This window comes from Hylobates moloch, unplaced genomic scaffold (assembly GCF_009828535.3).
Source record: "Hylobates moloch isolate HMO894 unplaced genomic scaffold, HMol_V3 SCAFFOLD_12, whole genome shotgun sequence".
NCBI lineage: Eukaryota > Metazoa > Chordata > Mammalia > Primates > Hylobatidae > Hylobates > Hylobates moloch.
This window is the reverse complement of record NW_026652287.1, coordinates 22,696,229-22,720,622: the sequence shown is the minus strand read 5'-3', so window position 1 is coordinate 22,720,622 and position 24,394 is coordinate 22,696,229. Positions and strand designations below refer to the sequence as shown.

At 45.3% G+C, this 24,394-nt stretch overlaps 1 protein-coding gene across 2 annotated transcripts in view; it reads left to right on the top strand.

Moving 5' to 3' along the window:
* The first annotated feature begins 6,990 nt into the window (after positions 1-6,990).
* ATP2A2 (ATPase sarcoplasmic/endoplasmic reticulum Ca2+ transporting 2) overlaps positions 6,991-24,394 on the top strand; it is a 72,045-nt gene continuing 54,641 nt past the window's right edge. For both annotated transcript variants that reach the window (XR_004250691.2, XM_032168712.2), the window contains exons 1-5: positions 6,991-7,688; positions 8,384-8,401; positions 8,493-8,575; positions 18,151-18,255; positions 23,280-23,418. Coding sequence is in view for 1 of the 2 variants with exons in the window: in XM_032168712.2 (XP_032024603.1) it covers positions 7,571-7,688; positions 8,384-8,401; positions 8,493-8,575; positions 18,151-18,255; positions 23,280-23,418 (463 nt within the window). In the remaining variant the exon portion in view is untranslated. The remainder of the gene's footprint in view (positions 7,689-8,383; positions 8,402-8,492; positions 8,576-18,150; positions 18,256-23,279; positions 23,419-24,394) is intronic.

The following is a 24,394-nucleotide window of genomic DNA, read 5'->3' as shown; positions in this document are numbered from 1 at the left end:
CTCAGTCCATGCAGTTCAGATGGCGCTGACCATAGTCTTTGCTTCCAAGGGTGTGCACAAATCACAGAGAAAATCTTAGGCCTTTCTCTCCAGCTTAGTGCTCCAAAAGCACTAAACTGGAGAATTAGAAACTGGAGATGCTGGAACCATGTCTGCCACCACTTAGAGAGAGGCTGCCTGAGAGTAAAAAGCAAAGGAAAAGCTGGGCGCGGTGGCTCACGCCTGTAATCCCAGCACTTTGGGAGGCTGAGGTGGGCAAATCACCTGAGGTCAGGAGTTTGAGACCAGCCTGGCCAACATGGTGAAACCCCGTCTCTACTAAAAATACAAAAATTAGCCGGGCATGGTGATGCGTGCCTATAATCCCAGCTGCTCAGGAGGCTGAGCAGGAGAATCGCTTGAACCCGGGAGGTGGAGGTTGCAGTAAGCCGAGATTGCGCCACTGCACTCCAACCTGGGCGACAGAGCAAGACTCTGTCTCAAAACAAACAAACAAACAAACAAAAAACAAAAAGCAGGCCGGGCGCGGCGGCTCATGCCTGTAATCCTAGCACTTTTGGAGGCTGAGGTGGGTGGATCACTTGAGGTCAGGAGTTCAAGACCAGCGTGGCTAACATGGTGAAACCCCATTTCTACTAAAAATAAAAAAAAAATAGCTGGGCGTAGTGGTGCACCTCTGTAATCCCAGCTACTTGGAACACTGAGGCAGGAGAATCACTTGAACCACGGAGGCGGAGGTTGCAGTGAGCTGAGATTGCGCAATTGTACTCCAGCTTGGGCAACAAGAGGGAAACTCAAAATAAATAAATAAATAAATAAATAGGGAAAGAGGCAGAGCTAAGAGGTGGAGAGAGATTCTCAGTGACTTTGAGCAAGCTGTTCTAAATTTGGAGTCTATTTCCTATAAGTCCCTTTTTTATAAGCATAAAATAGTGAGTTGGATTTTTAACACTTGGTCGTCTAAAGAATGCTTATAATCATGCGGTGTACAGGGAAGGCAGATTCCGGAAAAGACATTCTGTTAAGTTTGACAAATTCTCAGATATTGAAGTTATAGTTCATGGGCATGTAGAAAAAGTGGTGGTCACTAGGTTCTGGTGTGTGTTCAGTAACACAAGCCATGCCAAAGTGGATGCATTTCTGTGAAAAGAGCACTAGAGTGTAGATTTGGAGCCTGTTACAGACAATGTCTCTGAATCTTCCTCTTTTTTTCTGAGACAGAGTCTCGCCCTGTCGCCCAGGCTGGAGTGCAGTGGTGCGATCTCGGCTCACCGCAACCTCCGCCTCCCAGATTCAAGCGATTCTCCTGCCCCAGCCTCCCGAGTAGCTGGGATTACAGGCGCGTGCCACCAAGCCTGGCTAATTTTTGTATTTTCAGTAGAGACGGGGTTTCACCATGTTGGTCAGGCTGGTCTCAAACTCTTGACCTCATGATCTGCCTGCCTTGGCCTCCCATAGTGCTGGGATTACAGGCGTGAACCACTGTGCCCAGCCATTTTTTTTTTTTTTTTTTGAGACAGAGTCTCGCTCTGTCGCCCAGGTTGTAGTGCAGTGTCACAATCTTGGCTCACTGCAACCTCTGCCTCCTGTGTTCAAGCCATTCTCCCTGCCTCTGCCTCTTGAGTAGCTGGAATTACAGGCACCTGCCACCATGCCTGCCTAATTTTTGTATTTTTAGTAGAGATGGGGTTTCACCATGTTGGCCAGGCTGGTTTTGAACTCCTGACCTCAGGTGATCCACCTGCCTTGGCCTCCCAATGTGCTGGGATTACAGGCATGAGCCACCACGCCCGGCCAGTCCTCTCATTAGCTTCTTATGGACAAAGTAGAGAAAGGCGGGTGGTAGACTAATGTCTGCCTAATCATCTTAAGTGACTTTATATTATAGACAACTTAAATAGTGCAGGCAATTCTCATCATTCTACTCAACAAGTATGTGCCCCAGAATAAGAGATGACAGATGTGACTTGGTTGAACGGCCTTAGTTCTCATCGGTGTCTCAGTGTAAGCATCTGACTGTGCCAGTTCTGATTTTGGTACATAAATGGGTGTTTTCATATAACATGACCCTTAGGTCAAGCTGACTACATCAGGCACTCAATTAAAAGAAAAATGATCTGTTCCAACACTGTGTAATAAAGTATTATGGAAGATAAAGAGGCAGGGAGTGCCTTATAAGATTTTCATTTTACTGATTTTGGACACTGTAGTCAAGTTGATTTTTATAATAGTTGAACAATTAAACACATTTGATTGGTTATTTTCAATCTGGAATGAGTGTCTAGAAGTTCTACTGGATAGAGACATAGAAGTCATGCTTATCAAATTTGTATGTAACCCAGAGCTGGGACATATAGCTAAAGTACTTGAAAATGAAGATCTCAAAAGACTAGAACAGACCCTAAACATAGGTCTAGATCATGAGAACATTCAAGTATACGCAGAAGTTCAGTGCCTGGGTTAAAAACAATCAACAGTGCAAGTGCACAATGAGATATACCAACTGTAGTTTATGTAGAAAGGACTCTCTTTTGAGTTGACTGTTAGCACAAATCTACAGTGTGCAGGGGAAAAGATTCAGCACAAAGGTGGGCATGACAACTCCTCTGCAAGACCATGCCCAGACTTTTTTTTTTTTTTTTGAGATGGAGTCTTGCTCTGTCGCCCAGGCTGGAGTGCGGTTGCCATTACAGGAGCATGCCACCACACCCAACTAATTTTTGTATTTTTAGCAGAGACGGGGCTTCTCCATGTTGGCCAGGCTGGTCTCAAACTCCTGACCTCATGTGGTCCACCCGCCTTGGCCCCCCAAAGTGTTGGGATTATAGGTGTGAGCCACCTCACCCGGCCCTATGCCCAGACTTTTGTATTCAGTACTGGGTACCTCTAGAACTGGATGACAAAGTTGCTGAGGGATTACAAACTCATGATCTAGGAAGAAGCTGGGAAGAGACTTTTTTTTTTCCCTAGATGGAGTCTTACTTTGTCGCCCAGGCCGGAGTGCAGTGGCACAGTCTCAGCTCACTGCAATCTCTGCCTCCCGGGTTCAAGCAATTCTTCCGCCTCAGCCTCCAGAGTAGCTGGGATTACAGGCGCATGCCACCATGCCTGGCTAATTTTTGTATTTTTTTTTTTTTTTTTTTTAGTAGAGATGGGGTTTCACCATGTTGGCCAGGCTGGTCTCGAACTCCTGACCTTGTGATCTGCCCGCCTTGGCCTCCCAAAGTGCTGGGATTACAGGCATGAGCTGTCACGCCCGGCTGGGAAGAGACTTTTTAACACAGTAGATAGCTTGGAATACTCAAAGGGATCTCACACCAAAGAGGGATTAAATTCGTTTGGAATGGTTCCAGAGAGCTAAACAAGATCCAATGTATAGATGAAGTTAGCCAATGGGAGGTGGATCCAGCCTAGAATGAGACTGCTTTAATGATTAGAGCTGTCCAAATACAGAACGGACTGCCTTTTACAATCTCCACTGCTTTACAGGGAGCTGTAGAGCACTGGGAAATTGGCTGGGGCCTCTTTTACAAGTCACTTATTTCTACTGTCCATTTCTGTCTAACTTGCTTTTTAAACCAGCTTGCCTTTTAGCAGCTAATGTCCTCCTTTATTAATGCCTTTGAAGTTCTTTAATCAAATCATCCATCTTTCTGAATCACAGTTTTGGTTTTCTCTCCCTGTCCTCAATTGATTGAATGTGCCTGCAATCCTTGCTGAAAAATAGAGTATTTCTAAAACCTATTCTTACTTCTACAAACCCTTCTTAACAAGAAGCAAGTATAACATGATGCATAAAATAAATTAAGCACAAGTTTATTTCTACATGAGAGAAACTAGATATTTCTGCCTTTGGGAGACTGCGTTTCTGATAAATTTTGGCAACCCATCAACAACAGCTTTCAGAGACACCAGCAGGTTGAGGAACCAAGAGCATAATTGTTATGATGATGTCTAAGGGGGCCAATTCTGGGCTTAAAATCACACTGTTTCAGCTTAAGGGAGTATTCCAATCTCCAGTAAATAGAAAGCTTGCAGGGAACAGTCTAGGAGGGCAATGGCAATGTGGTAACAGTACCAATGTGAACTTGAACCTTCCTCCTTTCTGAGAAACCTGTAATGCTGTCTAGCTTTGTTTTTGTCTGTCTGTTTTAAACTGACTACACTTCACAGCCATTCTCATGAGGCAAGTAGTTCAGAGAGGCCCTCTAGTTTATTTCACAAATTGGAAATCAATGAACTTGAGTTCACTGAAAATTTGCTGAGGCCCTCCTATGGGGGAGGCCCTTTGCAAGTCACTTATGGGCTAGGGATGGTGGGACTCATTCATTCATTCAAACAGCAGGCATTTAATAAATGAGGAGCATAGACTAGGGACTGTTCTTTGTACTGAGGATGGACAAGATGGACAAGGCCCTGTTCTTACGGAGCTTCTGTCCTAGAGCTCCATGAGACACTAGGAGACAGGCAGTTAAAGCTAAACCAAAATACAACATCACAAGTAAGCACTGTGAAGAAAACTGGCCGGGCACGGTAGCTCATGCCTGTAATCCCAGCACTTTGGGAGGCCGAGGCAGGCAGATTACCTGAGGTCAGGAGTTCGAGGCCAGCCTGGCCAACATGGTGAAACCCCATCTCTACTAAAAATACAAAAATTAGGCAGGCATGGTGGCATGCACCTGTAGTCCCAGCTACTCGGGAGGCGGAGGCACAAGAACTGCTTGAACCCAGGAGACCAAGGTTGTGGTGAGCTGGGATTGTGCTGCTGTCCTCCAGCCTGGGTGACAGAACGAGACTCTGTCTCGAGGGAAAAAAAAAAAAAAGAAGAAAAGAAAACTGAAAAATGTGATGGAAGGTGAATTGCCGAAAGTAGCCACTTTATTTATTTATTTATTTATTTATTTTTTGAGACAGGGTCTCACTCTGTTGTTGCTCAGGCTGGAGTGCAGTGGCGTGATCACAGATCACTGCAGTCTTGACCTCCTGGGTTCAAGCGATCCTCCCTCTTTAGCTTCCTGAGTAGCTGGGACTAAAGGTGCAGGCAACCACGCCTAGCTAATTTTTTTTTTTTTTTTTTTTTTTAGTAGAGATGGAGTCTTCGCTATATTGCCCAGGCTGGTCTCAAACTCCTGGGCTCAAGGGATCCTCCTGCCTCAGCCTCCCAAAATGCTGGGATTACAGACGTGAGCCACTGTGCCTGGGTGGCCACTTTAGACAGCAAAGACATCTCTGAGGAGGGGACATGTAAGCTGCTATCTGAATGGAAAGAGAATCACACAAGTGAAGAAGATCTGTGGGAAGAGCATTCCATACAAAGGCTGAGGTCAGGAACTCCTCCAGAAGCTTATAATTGCACCAGAGGTGCTTACAACCCCAAGCAGTGACAGTGGCACAGAATATTCAACATCAAATGCCTAAGCTAATTTCCAGACTGAGAAAGGTAAACCATCCTTCTCCTGCCTGCAGTGCTTCTATCGGTCCTGAAAGAGACAGAAGAGGTAAGGGAGAAGAATTGGTAGGAAATGGTGCAGAGCTGGTCTCAGAGGGCAAGAACAGCCAGCCCTCCATGACCACACTCCCACCGTGCAGTCACGTGCCCCTCTTGAAGCAGCTCTGATCCTGTGACCTAACCAGTTTCCACCTGGCTTCTCTCAGTGCGTTGCCATACAGTATAATTTTTGTTTGTTTGTTTCGTGTAGGGTTTTGTTGGTTCTTTTCCAAGTATCAATCAAAACTACATGCCAACCTCTACTCCTTGGAAATAATTAAATGACATGATGTGCCTGATTTTTTCAGCTGGTGATACACTGTAATTTGTATCTGCTGCAGGAATTTATCTTAAGTCCTGAAGCCCAGACACTTGAGACAACTGAGGTGATTTTTCTGCTCTGCTTTTGCTCATGTGGATGGTGCGTTATTGTTAAACACAAAAGTGGACTAAATGCTTCATTCTGCAACCTACTCCGTGAAGAAAGCTGCTCTTCTTTGTGAAGCGAATATGTTCGTGTTTTGTTCATGAATTCCATGCAATTTCTCATCCCCTTGTTAAGTAATGTAGCTTCTTTATATTGGCAAAATTCCCTTTATCTTGCTGTGACCTGCGCTTTGTCCTCCCGACCAGAGCAAATCATCTGTGGCTTAAGAGCAGGCTTTGGATTCAAGTCCCCTTTTCTCCTGTCGAGGGAAGTGAGTCTATGAAACGGCCTTCATCTGAAAGCCACAGCGAAGCACCTCGTAGCCCAAGTCTAGCTGCGGTGTGGCAGCTTCAGCGGCGTGACCTGTGACTGCCCTGCAGACACCTATCAAGCGCTGCGTGAGCTATTAATAATAAAATCAACTCTTCTCCCTCCCCCCACGAGGGGGGTTCCCTCGTCAGGGCCCAGAACCCGCTGGGGAAGAATTGGGGCTGGCGTGCGAAGGAGCTGGCAGCAGGGGGTGTAGGATGCGGCGTTCCCGAGGCGACAGATGAAGGATTTGGGTTGTGTGGGAAGGGAACTGCGGGATTCCTCCCCTTGGTTTCTGAGGGGGGCTCTGAAGGAGACAGATTAGGATGCAGAGCGCAGCCCGGGCGACCGAGGGCAAGGAGGCGAGCCAAGGACACCAGCCCGAGCGCGCCTCGAGGACGCCCCGCGTGGACCGCGCTCCCAGCTCCCCGGCCTCGCCTTCCAGCCATCCGCCCACCGGCCCCAGAGCAGCGAGCCCACTGTGAGCGCCCCACCCTGCGTCTGCAGGTGGGTGGGTCAGAGAACCGCACGCACAGAAGACGGTACCCAGCTTCCCCTCCGCCAGCCCCGGAGCCGCGGCGCGCGCGGCCTCGATCCGGGTTCCTAGGGGCGGCGCGCGGGAGGGGGCGGGGCCTGCGCGGCAGCGTGGGCGCCAGGCGCGCGGCAGGAGGCAGCCGGGCGGAGGGAGCCGGGGGAAGGGGGCGGGGCCGCGCCGCCCGCGCCGCGCTGGGCGCTCTCGGCCAATGAGCGACGTCCACATGCCGCGGCTGCGGCGAGAGGGGAGGCAGCGGCCGATAAATGCTATTAGAGCAGCCGCTGCCGAGCCGTCCCCGACGCCACCTCCTTCTGCTTCGCCGCAGTTTCCTCTGCCGCTGTCGGGCGTGCGGAGCTGAGGGACCCGGGCGAGCGCGCCGCGCACCGCCCCGCCGGCTCGCCTCCCTCGCCGCGTTCCGCCCTCAGGGGTCGGCCAGGCGCCCCCTCCTACGGCCCGGGCGGGGCCTCTGACCGCCTCAAGAGAGCGGGGAGGGGGCTCGGGGGCCGCGGCCTGCGCTCCCGGCGGGCGGCTGAGGGCGAGGGAGGCCCTCCTTTCTGGCGAGGGGAGGGAGGGTGGGTCAGGAGCCCCCCACCCGTCCTGCGGACCTCGGGGCCGCGCGAGGGGCGGTTGTCTGGGGGAGGGGGCGCGGGGTGATTCAGCGCCTGGCGAGGCGGAAGCGGCCGCAGGAGGAGGAGGGGAGCGCCCGTCCGCGCCTGGGCTCCCGGGGTGGCACGAGCCCGCGGCCCGAGTGCAAGGCGGAGGCGAGGAGGCCGCGGGGACGGGAGGCGAGGCCGGCCGGGCCCTCGAAGCCATGGAGAACGCGCACACAAAGACGGTGGAGGAGGTGCTGGGCCACTTCGGCGTCAACGAGAGTACCGGGCTGAGCCTGGAGCAGGTCAAGAAGCTTAAGGAGAGATGGGGCTCCAACGGTAGGTGCCAGGCGCTCGGCTGCAGGGGCCTGGCGCGGCCCGGACAGCCAGGGAAGATGGCTGACCGGGCTCCACCTCGTGGGCTTCGGCTCCGCGCCCGCCGACGGCTGCGGGCGAAGGGTCGGGCCAGTGCGCCGGCCCCGCGGGGGAGAAAGGGGCTGCGGTCCTCGCCTCGCCTTCCCTGGACCTCCTCGCGTCTCGGGCCCTCGACCTTTTCGGCGCGCAAGGCTCGGAGGCTTCTCTCCAGCAGCAGCCGGCCCCGGTGGAGGGAGGGACGAGGCTTCTGCAGCTGGGTTGAGCCCGGCAAGACGTTTTCTCGTCCCCTGCCGATTTATGAGGCGTCGAGGTCGTTGGAAAGCCTCTGACCGTTCTTGTTCTACCCAAAGTTACACATCTGGCAGAAGTGATGACATCGCTGAAACCACTCCTAGGTTCAGGAGCCCGAAGTGATTTCACGCTTAGGGCTAGACCTCAGGCCATTGATTACAAAGAGTGCATGCTTCCTTGAGATACCTTTGTAGTATGCCCTCTGCTAAAATAATCGGATATTCCTATAGTTAGGTCTGTGTTTTAAAGATATTGATGCTTAGAATTGTAGCAGTTCTTTTCAGAAAGACGAAGTGCTAAAATGTCTCTCTTTTTTTTTTTTAACCTCCCTCTTGACACATTGCTTGGCGAATTTCTACATTCTACAGAGTTACCGGCTGAAGAAGGTAATCGTAACGTGCTGTTGCTGTTTTTTTTCCTCTGTTGGTGTGCTGATGGTAAGATGACAGTTACAACACATGTGTTTGTTTCTTACAGGAAAAACCTTGCTGGAACTTGTGATTGAGCAGTTTGAAGACTTGCTAGTTAGGATTTTATTACTGGCAGCATGTATATCTTTTGTAAGTATAAAAAAATTTATTTTCTTTCCCCCAAAAAGCTGAAAGTATTCCATAGATAAATCAGAAAACAAATTATGTCCATTGGGTGAAAACATATTTGGAGTTACAAGCTGTGTCTCCATGTTTAAAAACAATCTGGGCATTTTAAAATTACAAAACAAAACACTTGAAGCCATTGGTATTCAGAAAATAGATGCCTCACATTCACAATGTGGTTAGGAGTTGTCCCAGAGTGTGGCATGGTCTTAGAAATTCTTGTGGTTTATCAGCTTTTAATATCAAAAAGTTCTTCACTGGGAAGCCTTTAATGTTTTGGGTTCTTCCATTGTTACCGTGTTGTAAGATCATACTAAGATGATGTTGGACTCTTTGTAGTCTGTAAATAGAACTTACAAAAGGAATATTCCAGTTGCTTTCCCTTCCTGGTAATGGCAAGGTGACAGTTGTTCCTGACGGTGACAAGAATGATGACGGCTGTGATGGCACCCTTGTTGACCAAATTTGGTCACTGACCTTTAGGGTGGTATATTTATCTAAATTGGACCCCTGTCTTAAGTGATTCTTAGGTTGAAAGAACAAGGTTTAGTACAGTTGGTTCTAGATCTTAAAGGAAAAAAACCAGCATGGTGTTTTTTCTTGTTCTGTGTGTGCTTACCCACTTGAGTGCTATATGGTTGCTAAGAAACTAGTGAAATGCAAAGAACTACAGCAGAAAAAAGGTGTTAGGGTGGCAAGTATGTTTCTAGGTTTTTAACTTTTTTTTTGAATGTTCGGTATTAATTTTTTGTTGCATTTTTTTTTTCTTGGGCAGTAGACTGCTTGCTAGTTTTCCTAAAAATGATCATGAATAGGACACAGATGTTCCTAATCCTAATACCATGAGATACCTTTTATTCTTGAATTACGGTATTCTTACAAAAACCACGATAAGTGAAATTCACCCAATGCAGTACTTCTTTCTAGTTAAAACAAAATTGACAAAACTTCACAGTTTCAGTTTTGTACATATATGTATGCAGGTCCCAGGGATCAGCCTCAGTCTTTGTGAGAACCATACCATAGAGGGCTATTTTGAGAACGAAATAAAGCAGTGGGCATTTATTTAGTTCAGATGAGGAAAAGATTAAATTTATACCCATCTTCTAAGTAGATAGTGGCAACAGGAAATAAATTTTTGGAATAATTTTTACGTAAATCCTGCTATGAGACTTTATTATGCCATATTAGCCAAGTGTTGTGTAGCCATTAATAATTCAGTTCCCAAGAACCTTTTCTGTGGTTTTCATTGATTAACATGGGGACTTACATAGCAAACCATTCAGCATTCTGAGTCAATCACAATGTACCTCTGACATAATCTGTTTCTCTTTGATTGATTAAAAAATTTTCCCCCAGAAAATGGCTACTGTTTCACCAATTAAGGGAAATGAGTAGAGCTCTCTGGTTGACTAAGTTTTATCAAGTTTATCAAGTAGAGCTGTCTGGTTGACTAAGTTATCAATACATTGTCATGGGGCAAAATAAATGATACATTTGGAGATAGTGTAAGATTTGTATTTAACTGGGTTAATAATTCTGGAATAGTCTTAGCGTTGGCAGTTCAATAATGGGGTCCGATAAGGTCATTAGGAACTTCTTAGAAGTTAATCAGCTGACGTATACAAGCCAGAAGCAAAATACATTTTTACAGAATTCTGTGTGTTACAAGTTGAAGCAGTGTGGGAAACCATGCCACTGGTGTTACTATTGGGGTTGCATTGGGTCTGTTTTTTGAGTGGCCGGTTTGAGTGACTTTATATTAGCATTTTAAATTAATGATGTGTGTGGGTTTTGTTTTTTACTTTGAAGTAATTAGAGGCTTATAGTTTGTAAGCATTTCCAGCAGGTTTTTAAATAAATGTTTTAATTTTTTTTTATAAGATAGGACCTTGGCTTTTTGGAGCATTATAGAGCTATATTTTGGAGTTGAAATTTGAGTTCCTTTTTGGTAACTGTGGTGTTCACTGCTCAGGAAATGAACTATGTTACATTTTTATTTTATGAGTTGGTAAATAGCAAAAGAATAAGCGTTTAGGGAGTACTTCTGTAGAATTAATTTGCTTTGGTTTGTTTGATCAAGGAATTGCAGATGTAAGACCTGTTGTGTTGATTTTCTTCATGTGGGGTTGGGTACTGGCGCTACATTGTCTTTAGTGTTTCATTTCTCCTGTCTTTATCTTTTAAAAGAAAGAGCACTGACTCTCATTTTTGTGTCGGTTTGTTCCTATTGACGTAACAAAAAAAACACGGTAGAATATTCAGATTTTTTTGGAGAAGTGACTAGGCGATTCTTATATACATCATGCATCATCAAGTCATGCTCAAATTAAAAAGAATATTAGTGATTTATTTCAAATATCAAACTAAGTAGTAAACTGTTAACTATATAGTTAATATTTTGCTGTGGCATAGAATAGGAAGCTATGCTTGTGATCTGTAGGGATCTAGTTTAATTTGTAATATTGGCCAAAGTGTTTTTTTGAAACGGTCACTTGGATTGAAAGAAATAAGCTTCATGCATATGAACATTAGAAATTGCTTAATTTGACATCCAAGACCCCCCCTCTATAATTCACTTTATCTTTTCATTCTTGATTACCAACTTTGCTCTAAATGTAACACATTGTATGGTTGCTTAACTGGAATGCCTGCCCTTTCTTCTCTTTTCCTGCTTTGTTAAGATATTTATTGAGCACCTGTCACAGACACTGGGGATACAGTAGTGAATAAAACGGACAGAGACCCCTACCTGGAGGATAATACTGTTGAGAAAAATAAAGCAAGGGGGTTTGGATATCAGAGTATGTGAAAGGGGGTACAGTTTTCAAATTGGGTGGTCAGGAAAGTTCTTGGGGAAGGTGACATTTGCGAAAAGACCTGAAGGAGGTGGGCATTAGGGCCATGTTGGACTCCCATCTGTCTAAATCATAAAGTCATAATTAATATGGTAATAATTTGCATAGGTTTCTCTACCTTCTACCCTTGTTTCCCATGTCAGCTACTTAGATTGACCCTAAAATGCTAATAAAACTATCTAGACATGGCACTTCTCAACCTTTAGGTTACATTTGACCATTTGCATGTGTGTGTCTCTTTTCTTCCTACTAGACTCCTTTGAAAAGCACACCTTATTTTTTAGAGTTAGTGCTTTTTTTTTTTTTTTTTTTTAATGCAGACGGAGTCTCACTCTTGTTGCCTGGGCTGGAGCACAGTGGCGCAATCTTGGCTCACTGCAACCTCCACCTCCGGGGTTCAAGTGATTCTCCTGCCTCAGCCTCCTGAGTAGCTGGGATTACAGATGTCCACCACCACGCCCGGCTAATTTTTGTATTTTTAGTAGTAACGGGGTTTCCCTTTGTTGGCCAGGCTGGTCTCGAACTCCTGACCTCAGGTTATCACTTGCCTCAGCCTCCCAAAGTGCTGGGATTACAGGCATGAACCACTGCGTCCGGCCTAAGTTAGTGTTTTTGATGTCACAAATATTTGGGTGAGTTTGTTTCAGTAGAATTTTCTGAAAATATATGAGATCTTTTTACTGTGATTTCTCAGAAGAGAATACTCAAAGTATTTGATACTGAATTTGTAGTGATTTTAATTTTCTCTTTTAATTTTTTATTTAAAAATGGGATAAGAAGGGCAAATTACTGATTGGTTTAACTAGTTTATTCAGAGCTTTTCTTAAAATAATGATTTTAAAGGCGGATTTAATAGAGTACTTTTTAAAAAGAAGATTGTTTTCTCACGCCTGAAAACATTGAATGTTTTTACATAGCTTTATATCTGGATCAGAAGGGAACGAGTTCTAATTCATGCTTTTTTTTCCGTTTTATTAATGACTGAAAGAATTGTTTCCTCCCCCAGAAATTATCGTAACGTTTATTGGTAATTCTCTGTATCATTCTCGAAATGTTTAATTTCCATTTCCTCTTTTTTTAAAAAAAAAAACTTGATGTAAATGTCTTCATTTATTGAGCAATTCTTTGAGGGCCCAAAGGCACAGTGCAAATTTCTGAGAATACTAGGAGCAAAATGTGCTTATGATCTTTTTAAGCTCTTCTTTCATTTTCTTTTTATGATACTAAGAGCTCTTCCTATTACAGTGTATGGATATCTGAGTCACAACATCATGACTCTCCCAGTTTACAGCAGAACGTGCTTTTTACCTTGGATTAAAATTTGCTTTATTTGGCCGGGTGCAGTGAGTGGCTCATGCCTGTAATCCCAGCACTTTGGGAGGCCGAGGTGGGTGGATCATTTGAGGTCAGGAGTTCGAGACCAGCCTGGCCAACATGGTGAAACCCCACCTGTACTAAAAATACAAAAATTAGCCGGGTGTGGTGGTGGGTGCCTGTAATCCCAGCTACTCAGGAGGCTGAGGCAGGAGAATCACTTGAACCTGGGAGGCGGATGTTGCAGTGAGCCGAGATTGCACCACCACACTCCAGCCTGAGCGACAGTGAGACTCCATCTCAAAAAAAAAAAATTTTTTTTTCTTTATTATACTTATCAGAAGTATAATGCAGTACAAAGTGTTGTACAGTATTTCAGTGCTGTACAGAGATTAATCTTGCGGATAATAATTGGAAGATACTCTATCCCTACTCTATTTTAAGCAGTTTAATGTAGTTGAGTGTTCATTAGCAAGTGGTTCATTAGCAAGTGGTTACTTTGAATAATACTGGCACATTTGAAGCATTGAACTTGTTTGATAATGTAAGTCCCAGAAGACAGGTATTATTAGCGCAAAGCAAAGGGAAGAAGAAACACTGTTTATGTCCAAAACTATGGGGCAGTGGTCTTTTACTTTTCTTTGCTGCTGTTCATGAAGCTTGTTACCTTTTCGCTGTCTTTTGAGACGGAGTCCCGCTCTGTCGCCCAGATTGGAGTGCAGTGGCGTGATCTCGGCTCACTGCAACCTCCACCTCCCAGGTTCAAGTGATTCTCCTGCCTCAGCCTCCCGAGTAGTTGGGATTACAGGCATGCGCCACCACGCCCGGGTAATTTTTTGTATTTTTAGTAGAGACGGGGTTTCTCCATGTTGACCAGGCTGGTCTCCAGCTCCTGGCCTTAGGTGATCCGCCTGCCTCAGCTTCCCAAAGTGCTGGGATTACAGACATGAGCCATCTCACCCAGCCCAGATAATCCTTTTTACACATTGTTTAAAATTTTCAATTTTCCTGGAGATAGGGTCTCCTGTCGCGCCCAGCGGGTGAATGCGGTGGCGCAATTATAGCTCACTGCCGCCTCACACACCTGGGCTGAAGCCTGATTCTTGAGCCTCCCAAGTAGCTGGTACTATAGGTATGAGCCATCATGCTTTGCCCTTTTTTTTTCTTTTTTGAGACAAAGTCTCACTCTGTCACCTAGGCTGGAATGTAGTAGTGGCACGATCATAGCTCATTATAACCTCAAACTCCTGGTTTCAAGCAATCTTCCCGAGTAGTCAGGACTACAGGTATGCCCTGCCATGCCCAACTAATTAAAAAAAATTTTTTTTTATACAGATAGGGTCTCACTATGTTACTCAAGCTAGTCTCCAATTCCTGGCCTCAAGAGATTTTCCCAAAGCGTTAGGGTTATAGGCATGAGCCACCTCACCCAGCTGAAACAGATAATTCTTTTTTTTTTTTTTTCCCTGAGATGGAGTTCTGCTCTTGTCAGCCAGGCTGGAGTGCAATGGCGCGATCTTGGCTCGCTGTAACCTCTGCCTCCCAGGTTCAAGCGATTCTCCTGTCTCAGCTTCCCCAGTAGCTGGGATTACAGGTGTCCGCCACCACACTCGGCTAATTTTTTGTATTTTAGTAGAGATGGGGTTTCGCCATGTTGGTCAGGCTGGTCTTGAACTCCTGACCTCAGGTGATCTGCCCACCTCAGCCTCCCAAAGTGCTGTGATTACAGGTGTGAGCCACTGCTCCTGGCTTGAAACAGATAATTCTTTATATTCAACCTGTTGTCAAAATTTTTAGAAACATTTTCCCAGTTCCTTGTATAAATATACTTTGTATAACTTCTGGCAAACCATAATTATGAACTCACATTACTATGGTACTATAATACTGCAATAAGGGATCTTGCATTTCAGTAATGTCACTCATCCAGTTTTCCTCCCCTTTCTCTTACCCCATCTCCCTCCTAGTCTCATGGATTCTTTTGTCAGCAATCCTCTTTCTCCTTACACAAGGCAAGAGGTTTTCTTACCAATAGATCAGAACTGTGAAGGACTGCCCGACATGATGTGATATGGCTGTTCTTCATTTTGGGCTGTAGTATTTTGAAGTAGAGGTTTGCTCTGACGGTCCCATCACTGCTTGCCATTGTCTTTCCCTTTGCTGTAGCTATCAGGGGATGTTGCTTTAAGTTTGTTCCCCAGGCTTTACTGCCAAGAGGGAAATTCATACCCACTTTAACAAGGTGTGAAGGTTATCTTACAGTTGCTAATGCCTCACTGACCTTTAGGAAAGGTCATAGTTACTCTTCAAGTTGAGCGATTTTTCTCCCCCAAGAGCTAATTAAAGTTTCTTGTTTCTGATATGTTCTCCTTGGCAAATGTTTGAAAGTCTAGTGTCAGAGCAGCTGTGATCCTGCATCTATCAAAATTTATAACTTCCTAGAGAAGTTTTCATTCTGGCATTATTCCTGGCCTTAACACTAGAACGCCCTGTTGAAAGCATACAGTAACATTTATCATACTCATTCTGGTTTTCTGTTTGCCCTAGCTCACTGGACGTTGGTGGTGATTGGCATCTGTCAGGACTTGGTAGTCCTGGTGCCTCCTGTTTTTATTTATTTTTTTGTCCTGCTCAAACAGATATTTCTTATTCATGTCTTCTTCTAATGAGTCATTTGGATTCATTATTGCCATAAATCATTTGGAGGAGTGCTTTCATGATTTACTAAGTAGATCTTTTAAAGAAGATTTTATTATGAAATATGCAAACATTTTAAGCAACTTTTTAATTAAAAAAAATTCGACCTCCAAGATTAAATCATTAGATGTGGTTAACACTGTTTCTGGATTGGTAAGTTTCCACAAAAAGAGGTTTTTAAATTTTTAATCACATAGACCACTCTACCATATTCATTATTCTTAGTATTCGTTGTGGTGGGTTCTCTCTTTTTACCACCTTTATAGTTGTTGGATTGAGAAGTGCAATGTGACTCTTAATTTCTAGTTTTTTGTTGTTTTTTTGTTTTTTTGAGATGGAGTCTTGCTCTGTCGCCCAGGCTGGAGTGCAGTGGCGCAGTCTCGGCTCACTGCAAGCTCCACTTCCCGGGTTCACGCCATTCTCCTGCCTCAGCCTCTCCGAGTAGCTGGGACTACAGGCGCTTGCCACCACGCCCAGCTAATTTTTTGTATTTTTAGTAGAGACAGGGTTTCACCGTGGTCTCAATCTCCTGACCTCGTGATCCGCCCGCCTCGGCCTCCCAAAGTGCTGGGATTACAATCGTGAGCCACCGCTCCTGGCCCAATTTGTAGTTTTTAAATCTTAACAAGGTTATAGTTGTATGAGCTAAAAGTTTAAACCTCTGCCCCTTTTTCTTGGGGCAGTGTTCTGTGACCAGTTACATTTTTGGACTTAGGTTATCTCTGAAGTGCTGTATTGCTGTATAGATGTCATAGGGAAGATAACCTACAAAATACACTTAGGATCTCCCAACAGCTTTGCGGTTCTGAAACAGCCTTCAGTAGTACCACTAAAAAGAAACGGAATTAATTGTTTTTTTGTTTCTTTTATAGAGATGAGGGTCTCGCTATGTTGCCCAGGCTGGTCTCAAGCTCCTGGCATGAAACGATCCTCCTGCCTTGGCCTCCCAGAGTGCTGGGATTATAGGCATGAGCTACTGTTCCCAGCCTAGAATTAACAGTTTATATATGCTCTAAAATTTAAGTCAATGATCAAGTTGTTTGTACTGTGGATTTATGTCACATGGATATTACTTGATATGAATAATAACCAGATGAACATGACTGTTAGATGATCACCTTTTACTTTAATCAAGAATTGAAGTTCTGTTTTTTCTAAATAGATACATATAAAATGAATGGAATTTATTCCATCTCCCCAGATTTTATTTGGGTTCTAAAATGGAATTATTACATCAAAAGATAAGGTATTTTTAAGAAGTATAGTTGTTTTTTTGAGACTGAGTCTTGCTCTAACACCCAGGCTGGTGTGCAGTGGTGCAATCTCAGCTCACTGCAACCTTTGCCTCCCAGGTTCAAGAGATTCTCCTGCCACAGCTTCCCAACTAGCTAGGACTGCAGGTGTGCGCCACCACACCTGGCTAATTTTTTGTGTTTCTAGTAGAGGTGGTTTCACATTGTTGGCCAGGCTGGTCTCGAATTCCTGACCTCAGGCGATCTACCTGCCTCGGCCTCCCAAAGTGCTGGGATTACCGACTTGGACCACCATGCCCAGCCAAGAAGTATAGTTTTTTGTTTGTTTTTTGAGTTTCACTTTTGTTGCCCAGGCTGGAGTGCAATGGTGCGATCTTGGCTCACCGAAACCTCTGCCTCCCGGATTCAAGCGATTCTCCTGCCTCAGCCTCCTGAGTAGCTGGGATTACTGGCATGCACCACCACACACAGCTAATTTTGTAATTTTAGTAGAGATAGGGTTTCTTTGTGTTGGTCAGGCTGGTCTTAAACTCCTGACCTCAAGTAATCCCCCCGTTTTGGCCTCCCAAAGTGCTGGGATTACAGGCGTGAGCCATCGCACCCGCCTTTTTTTTTGTTTTGAGACCGAGTCCTGCTCTGTCACCCAGGCTGGAGTGCAGTGGCACGATCTCGGCTCACTGCCACCTCCGCCTCCTAGGTACAAGTGATTCTCTTTCCTCAGCCTCCCCAGTAGCTGGGATTACTGACCCGCACCACCATGTCCAGGTAATTTTTTTGTATTTTTAGTAGAGACGAGGTTTCGCCATGTTGGCCGGGCTGGTCTGGAGCTCCTGACCTCAGGTGATCTGCCCGCCTCAGCCTCCCAAAGTGTTGAGATTACAGGTGTGAGCCACCGTGCCCAGCTGAAATATAGTTTTGACTTTCAAGAATTCTTATGAACCAGACATCGCCGGTTGTTTATATAATCGCATTTTGTACCATTTGTTTCTAGAGAAAGAAAATAGATTTTGTCTGTCATAATCCCTTTAGTGCTAGCCATAGCCACTTTTTTTTTTTTTTTTTTTGAGTTTTCACTCTTGTTGCCCAGGCTGGAGTGCAATGGCATGACCTCGGCTCACTGCAACCTCCACCTCCCCAGGTTCAAGTGATTCTCTTGCCTCAGCCTCCTCAGTAGCTGGGATTACAGGCACCCACCACCATGTCTGGCTAATTTTTTGTATTTTTAGTAGAGATGGGGTTTCGCCATGTTGGGCAGGTTGGTCTGGAACTCTTGACCTCAGGTGATCCGCCTGCGTTGGCCTCCCAAAGTGCTGGGATTACAGGCCTGAGCCACCATGCTTGGCCAGTGCTAGCCACTTTTTTAAAAAGTGACATTAAGCCTAAAAAGACACATTCTAACGTGCCATTTCTCTTCTAGGTTTTGGCTTGGTTTGAAGAAGGTGAAGAAACAATTACAGCCTTTGTAGAACCTTTTGTAATTTTACTCATATTAGTAGCCAATGCAATTGTGGGTGTATGGCAGGTAAGCAAAAATTCCTGTACTTCAAAATTTCAATAAGTTATGTAAGTGATTAGGGCTGTATTAATCTTCTGTTATCTGTTTTTCCTGATGGGTTAAGTAAAAATATGTCTGCGGGAAGTTTACATGTATTTTCCCTTTATCCCATTAATTAATTAATGTTTTCTGACACAATCTCACTCTGTTGCCCAGGCTGGAGTGCAATGGTGTTATCTCGGCTCACTGCAACCTTTGCCTCCTGGGTTCAAGTGGTTCTCGTGCCTCAGCCTTCCAAGTAGCTGGGACTACAGGCACGCACCACCACGCCCAGCTCATTTTTGTATTTTTTGGTAGAGACAGGGTTTCACCATGTTGGCCGGACTGGTCTTGAGCTCCTGACCTTAAGTGATCCACCCTCCTCAGCCTCCCAAAGTGCTGGGATTACAGATGTGAGCCACCATGCCCAGCCTATTAATTTAATTAATTGCAGATTTTTGACCTTAATGCATATAAACTTTGCAGTTAAGATTGCTCATTCTTCACCAAGTGTGGTGGCACCAGCCTGTAGTCTCAGCTACTCAGGAGGCTGAGGTGGGAGGGTTACTTGAACCCCAGGAGGTCAAGACTGCAGTGAGCCATGATCATAACACTGCACTCCAGTCTGGGCAACAGAGCAACACTGTGTCTCAAAAAAACACATTGTTCATTCTTTATGGTAGCAAAGAATTAAAATGGGTGAGAGAAGCTGCTTAAGGAAATGAGAATGTGAGAACCAGTATCTATCTTTATGTCTCCTAGTTGCTTCCTGTGACAAACTTTAAAAGCTACATGTCATTTTTATTCTCCTTGGGTTTTTTGGTAGGTTTAGCTATAAAAATTGTTTCCCCTTCAGTGCTTACTACAGACTCTGAGACTTAAAATTCATGTTAAGTGTTAATCTTTTAGGTATTTGATGGATATAATCACCCCTTTGAGGACTGAAGTAGACCTTTTTGTTTGTTTTGTTTTTGTTTTTGTTTTGTTTTGTTTTGAGACCAACTGTCTGTTGCCCAGGCAGGAGTGCAGTGGCACGATCTTGGCTCACTGCAACCTCCGCCTCCCAGGTTCAAGCAATTCTGCCTCAGCCTCCTTGAGTAGCTGGGATTACAGACACCTGACACCACACCCAGCTAATTTTTGTATTTTTATTAGAGACGAGGTTTCACCATGTTGATCAGGCTGGTCTCGAACCCCTTACCTCGTGATCCACCCACCTTGGCCTCCCAAAGTGCTGGGATTACAGGCGTGAGCCACTGTGCCCGGGCTTTTTTTTTTTTTTTGACCGACTTTTCACTCGTTGCCCAGGCTGGAGTGCAGTGGTGCAGTCTCGGCTCACTGCAACCTCCACCTCCCGGGATCAAGCGATTCTCCTGTCTCACCCTCCCGGATAGCTGGGATTACAGGCGCGTGCCACCATGCCCAGCTAACTTTTGTATTTTTTTTTTTTTTTGAGACGGAGTCTCGCTCTGTCGCCCAGGCTGGAGTGCAGTGGCGCAATCTTGGCTCACTGCAAGCTCCGCCTCCCGGGTTCACGCCATTCTCCTGCCTCAGCCTCTCCGAGTAGCTGGGACTACAGGCGCCCGCCACCACGCCCGGCTAATTTTTTTTTTGTACTTTTAGTAGAGACAGGGTTTCACCGTGGTCTCGATCTCCTGACCTCATGATCCGCCCGCCTCGGCCTCCCAAAGTGCTGGGATTACAAGCGTGAGCCACCGCGCCCGACCAACTTTTGTATTTTTAATAGAGATGGGGTTTCATTATATTGGTCAGGCTGGTCTCAAACTCCTGACCTCAGATGATTCCCCCCGCCTTGGCCTCCCAAAGTGCTGGGATTACATGCTTGAGCCACCACGCCTGACACATCTTATAAAGATATTTAGTCCTGTTGAAATTGTAACCTTCTAATCTTTACCAATAAATGTTAACGATCTTTATGTGGTAGGCTTATAGAAAGATGGCCTACTTAGAAATTTGTAATTGTGTGCTATATATATATCCGCCCGGTTCGGCCTCCCAAAGTGCTGGGATTACAGGCGTGAGCCACCATGCCTGCCTTTTTTTAATTTTTAGTAGAGACGGGGTTTCATTATGTTAGCCAGGATGATCTCGATCTCCTGACCTTGTGATCTGCCTGCCTCGGCCTCCCAAAGTGCTGGGATTACGGGTGTGAGCCCGGCCTTCTTCTTATGTTCTTCTCAAAAAAATTACATTTGGGCCGGGCGCGGTGGCTCACGCTTGTAATCCCAGCACTTTGGGAGGCCGAGGCGGGCGGATCACGAGGTCAGGAGATCGAGACCACGGTGAAACCCCGTCTCTACTAAAAATACAAAAAAAAAAAATTAGCCGGGCGTGGTGGCGGGCGCCTGTAGTCCCAGCTACTCGGAGAGGCTGAGGCAGGAGAATGGCGTGAACCCGGGAGGCGGAGCTTGCAGTGAGCCGAGATTGCGCCACTGCACTCCAGCCTGGGCGACAGAGCGAGACTCCGTCTCAAAAAAAAAAAAAAAAAATTACATTTGGTCAGGGCATAGTGGCTCATGCCTGTAGTATCAGCAGTTTGGGAAGCTGAGGCAGTTGGATCAGTTAAGGTCAGGAGGTCAAGACCAGGCGAGTCCCCGTCTCTGCTAAAAATACAGAAAGTTAGCTGGGTGTGGTAGCATGCGCCCCCAGGCTACTTGGGAGGCTGAGGCAGGGCTTGAACCTAGGGGGCGGAGTTTGCAGTGAGCCGAGATCCTGCCACTGCACTCCAGCCTGGGCGACAGAGCTAGACTTCGTCTCAGAAAAAAAAGATTTGAGTTTTTGAAAAAAGAACATTCTTAAGTCTTTAGTATACTGAATGGTATGAGCAGCAATAGAGGGTTGTGGCCTTCTGAAAGTAAGGAAAATTATAATGACAGTATAAGGTAGTATGGTGGGCATACTATTTTATTTCTGACCAGTGTCATCAAGGAAGGCTTTCTTTTTTTTTTTTTTGAGATGGAGTCTCGCTCTGTCGCCCAGGCTGGAGTGCAGTGGCGCAATCTCGGCTCACTGCAAGCTCCGCCTCCCAGGTTCACGCCATTCTCCTGCCTCAGCCTCTGCGAGTAGCTGGGACTACAGGCACCCGCCACCACGCCCGGCTAATTTTTTTTTTGTATTTTTAGTAGAGACGGGGTGAATGGTCTCGATCTCCTGACCTCGTGATCTGCCCACCTCGGCCTCCCAAAGTGCTGGGATTACAAGCGTGAGCCACCGCGCCCGGCCAGGCTTTCTTTTTTTTAAGACGGAGTCTCGCTCTGTCATCCAGGCTGGAGTGCAGTGGCACGATCTCGGCTCACTGCAGCCTCCACCTCCTGGACTCAAGAGATTCTCCCACCTCAGTCTCCCAAGTAGCTGGGATTACAGGCACGTACCACCACGCCTGGTTAATTTTTTGTATTTTTAGTAGAGACAGAGTTTCACCATGTTGGCCAGGTTGGTCTGGCACTCCCAACCTCAGGCGATCCACCCACCTCAGCCTCCCAAAGTGTTGGGATTACAGGCGTGAGCCACCATGCCCAGCCTTTTCATTGATTGTAATTGTCATCTTTGTCCTCCGTGTCAGAGATAATTTATCTTTTTTTTCCCCCCAAGACAGCTTCAGTCTTGCCCAGGCTGGAGTGCAGTGTCATGATCACAGCTCACTGCAATCTCTGCCTCTTAGGCTTAGTGATCCTCCCACCTCAGCCTCCTGAGCAGCTGAGACTACAGGTGCATGGCACCACGTGAGGATAATTTTTGCGTTTTTCGTAGAGATACTGTCTCGTTATGTTCAGCCCAGGCTGGTCTGGAACTCTTGTGCTCAAGCGATCCTCTTACCTCAGGCTCCTAAAAGTGCTGGGATTACAGACATGAGCTACTGTGCTCAGCTGATAATTTAAGCGTATGCAAAATACAGTGCTCATGGGATATTTGTTTAACCTTGAGCAGTCCAGTTAAATTCCACCCAACATGATCTTGAAGGGTAAGAATGTCTGATATGAGATTGAAATTAACTTTATCATGAATTTCCCAGTTAAGGTTTTTTTATACTTTTTCTGGGGTATATACATCAAAACTGAGGTACATGTGTTACCAGCTTTCATCTTTGTGTCATTTGATTCTCTTTAGGCTGGTTTGATTCTACAACTTCCATTTTGAAATCGGAAAGAAAATTACTGTGACTACTAATGGTTGATAGTTCATATATGATGTCATGAGAAATATATAGCTTGGGACTGGCAGTGCTATGATGAAAGTCCAGCCATTCATTGGTCTTTACAACTGGAGGGATAGTTCTTAGAATTTGTGAGAGATATTCATCACTCATAGCATTTACTGTGTGCCCAAACACAATCTAAGCATGTTACATATGACTTCTTATCCTCACAAACCTTGAGGTAGGAACTGTTAGTGTTGTCATTTTATAGACAGTAAACTTGTGTGTTGTGTAACCTCTCTACAGTGACATAGCTGTTAAGAGCCTGTATTGAACCTGGGCAGCTTAGCCCAGAGTTGGGTTGGGTTGCGTTTTTTTTTTTTTTTTTTAACGGAGTCTGTCTCTGTTGCCCAGGCCGGAGTGCAGTGGCAGGATCTCGTCTTACTGCAGCCTCCGCCTCTCGGGTTCAAGCGATTCTTCTGCCTCAGCCTCCCGAGCCCGGACTATTAAGCTGTACTGCCTCTCATGAGACAGAATTGATTTTAAATGGCAGGGGGATTTGGCTAAAAGTGAAAGCTGTGTTTTACAGTCTTAGGGACAGCAGAGTGTATAATTGCTTTTCTTCATTGTTTTATTCCCTTACCTTAATTGAGGGTACTTACGTTTTGTTTTTAATACAAAATAATAAATGTCCTTGTGTCTGTTGCCTTAGATGTGAATTGTTTAGTACAAATGTTACTAGTGGGCTTCCTTTTTTTTTTTTTAAAGATTAGACCTCTAACATTTTATTCCTTGGGTTAGAAATAATTGCAGTGTTAGGCAGGTCTTTACTACTCTTCTGTTTTCTTTTATACAGGAAAGAAATGCTGAAAATGCCATCGAAGCCCTTAAGGAATATGAGCCTGAAATGGGCAAAGTGTATCGACAGGACAGAAAGAGTGTACAGCGGATTAAAGCTAAAGACATAGTTCCTGGTGATATTGTAGAAATTGCTGGTAAGTTGAGTTTGTCATTTTTCTTTTATTCTAGATTGTATTTCTGAACGTATTCCTTTTCTCAAGGCTTATAATTATATTTAAAATAATTGTTTTCATGTATCAGTTAACACATTTTAGTGCCATTCATACAAATCTTACATTCTCTAAAATTATTTTGAAATGTTTTAGCACCTCCTTTCCTGTCATTGATAAGGCTTTTGGTTTTTGTTTTTAAACAAGGTATTTTGAATTCTACTTGTTTAAATACACTGTAGAACACGAGTGGTACAGAGGTAAAACCTAATGTCGATTTGACAATTACTTATAGTGAGCAATTTGTTAGAATACTGGCTAATGACGACACAGTTTTTCCTATTTTGGTACTTGGCACAAAAGTTCATGGTCAAGGGTAATTTCTGGACTCTGAAAGCTATGCTTGGCCGGGCTTGGTAGCTGACGCCTGTAATCCCAGCACTTTGGGATGCCGAGGCAGGCAGATAACGAGGTCAAGAGATTGAGACCACCCTGGCCAACGTGAAACCTCGTCTCTACTAAAAATGCAAAAATTAGCTGGGCGTGATGGCGTGTGCCTGTAGTCCCACCCACTTGTGAGGCTGCGCCAGGAAGAATCGCTTGAACCTGGGAGGTAGAGGTTGCAGTGAGCCGAGATTGCACCACTGCACTCCATCTTGATGACAGAGCGAGACTCCGTCTCAAAAAAAAAAAAAAAAAAAAAATACTTACTTACGCGTTACATTGAGCCAGGAATCTCTGCCTGAATTCCAGAGATCAGCTTCAAAGAGTCCATGAATCCACTGTGAGTCCAGAACTCTCCACAGACCTCCAAGGGTCAGTATCCTCACCGCTCTAGATTAGTGCTGTTTTTGTTTTTTTGTTTTTTTTGTTTGTTTGAGACGGGAGTCTCACTCTGTTACCCAGGCTGGAGTGCAGTGGCATGATCTTAGCTCATTGCAACCTCCACCTCCCAAGCTCA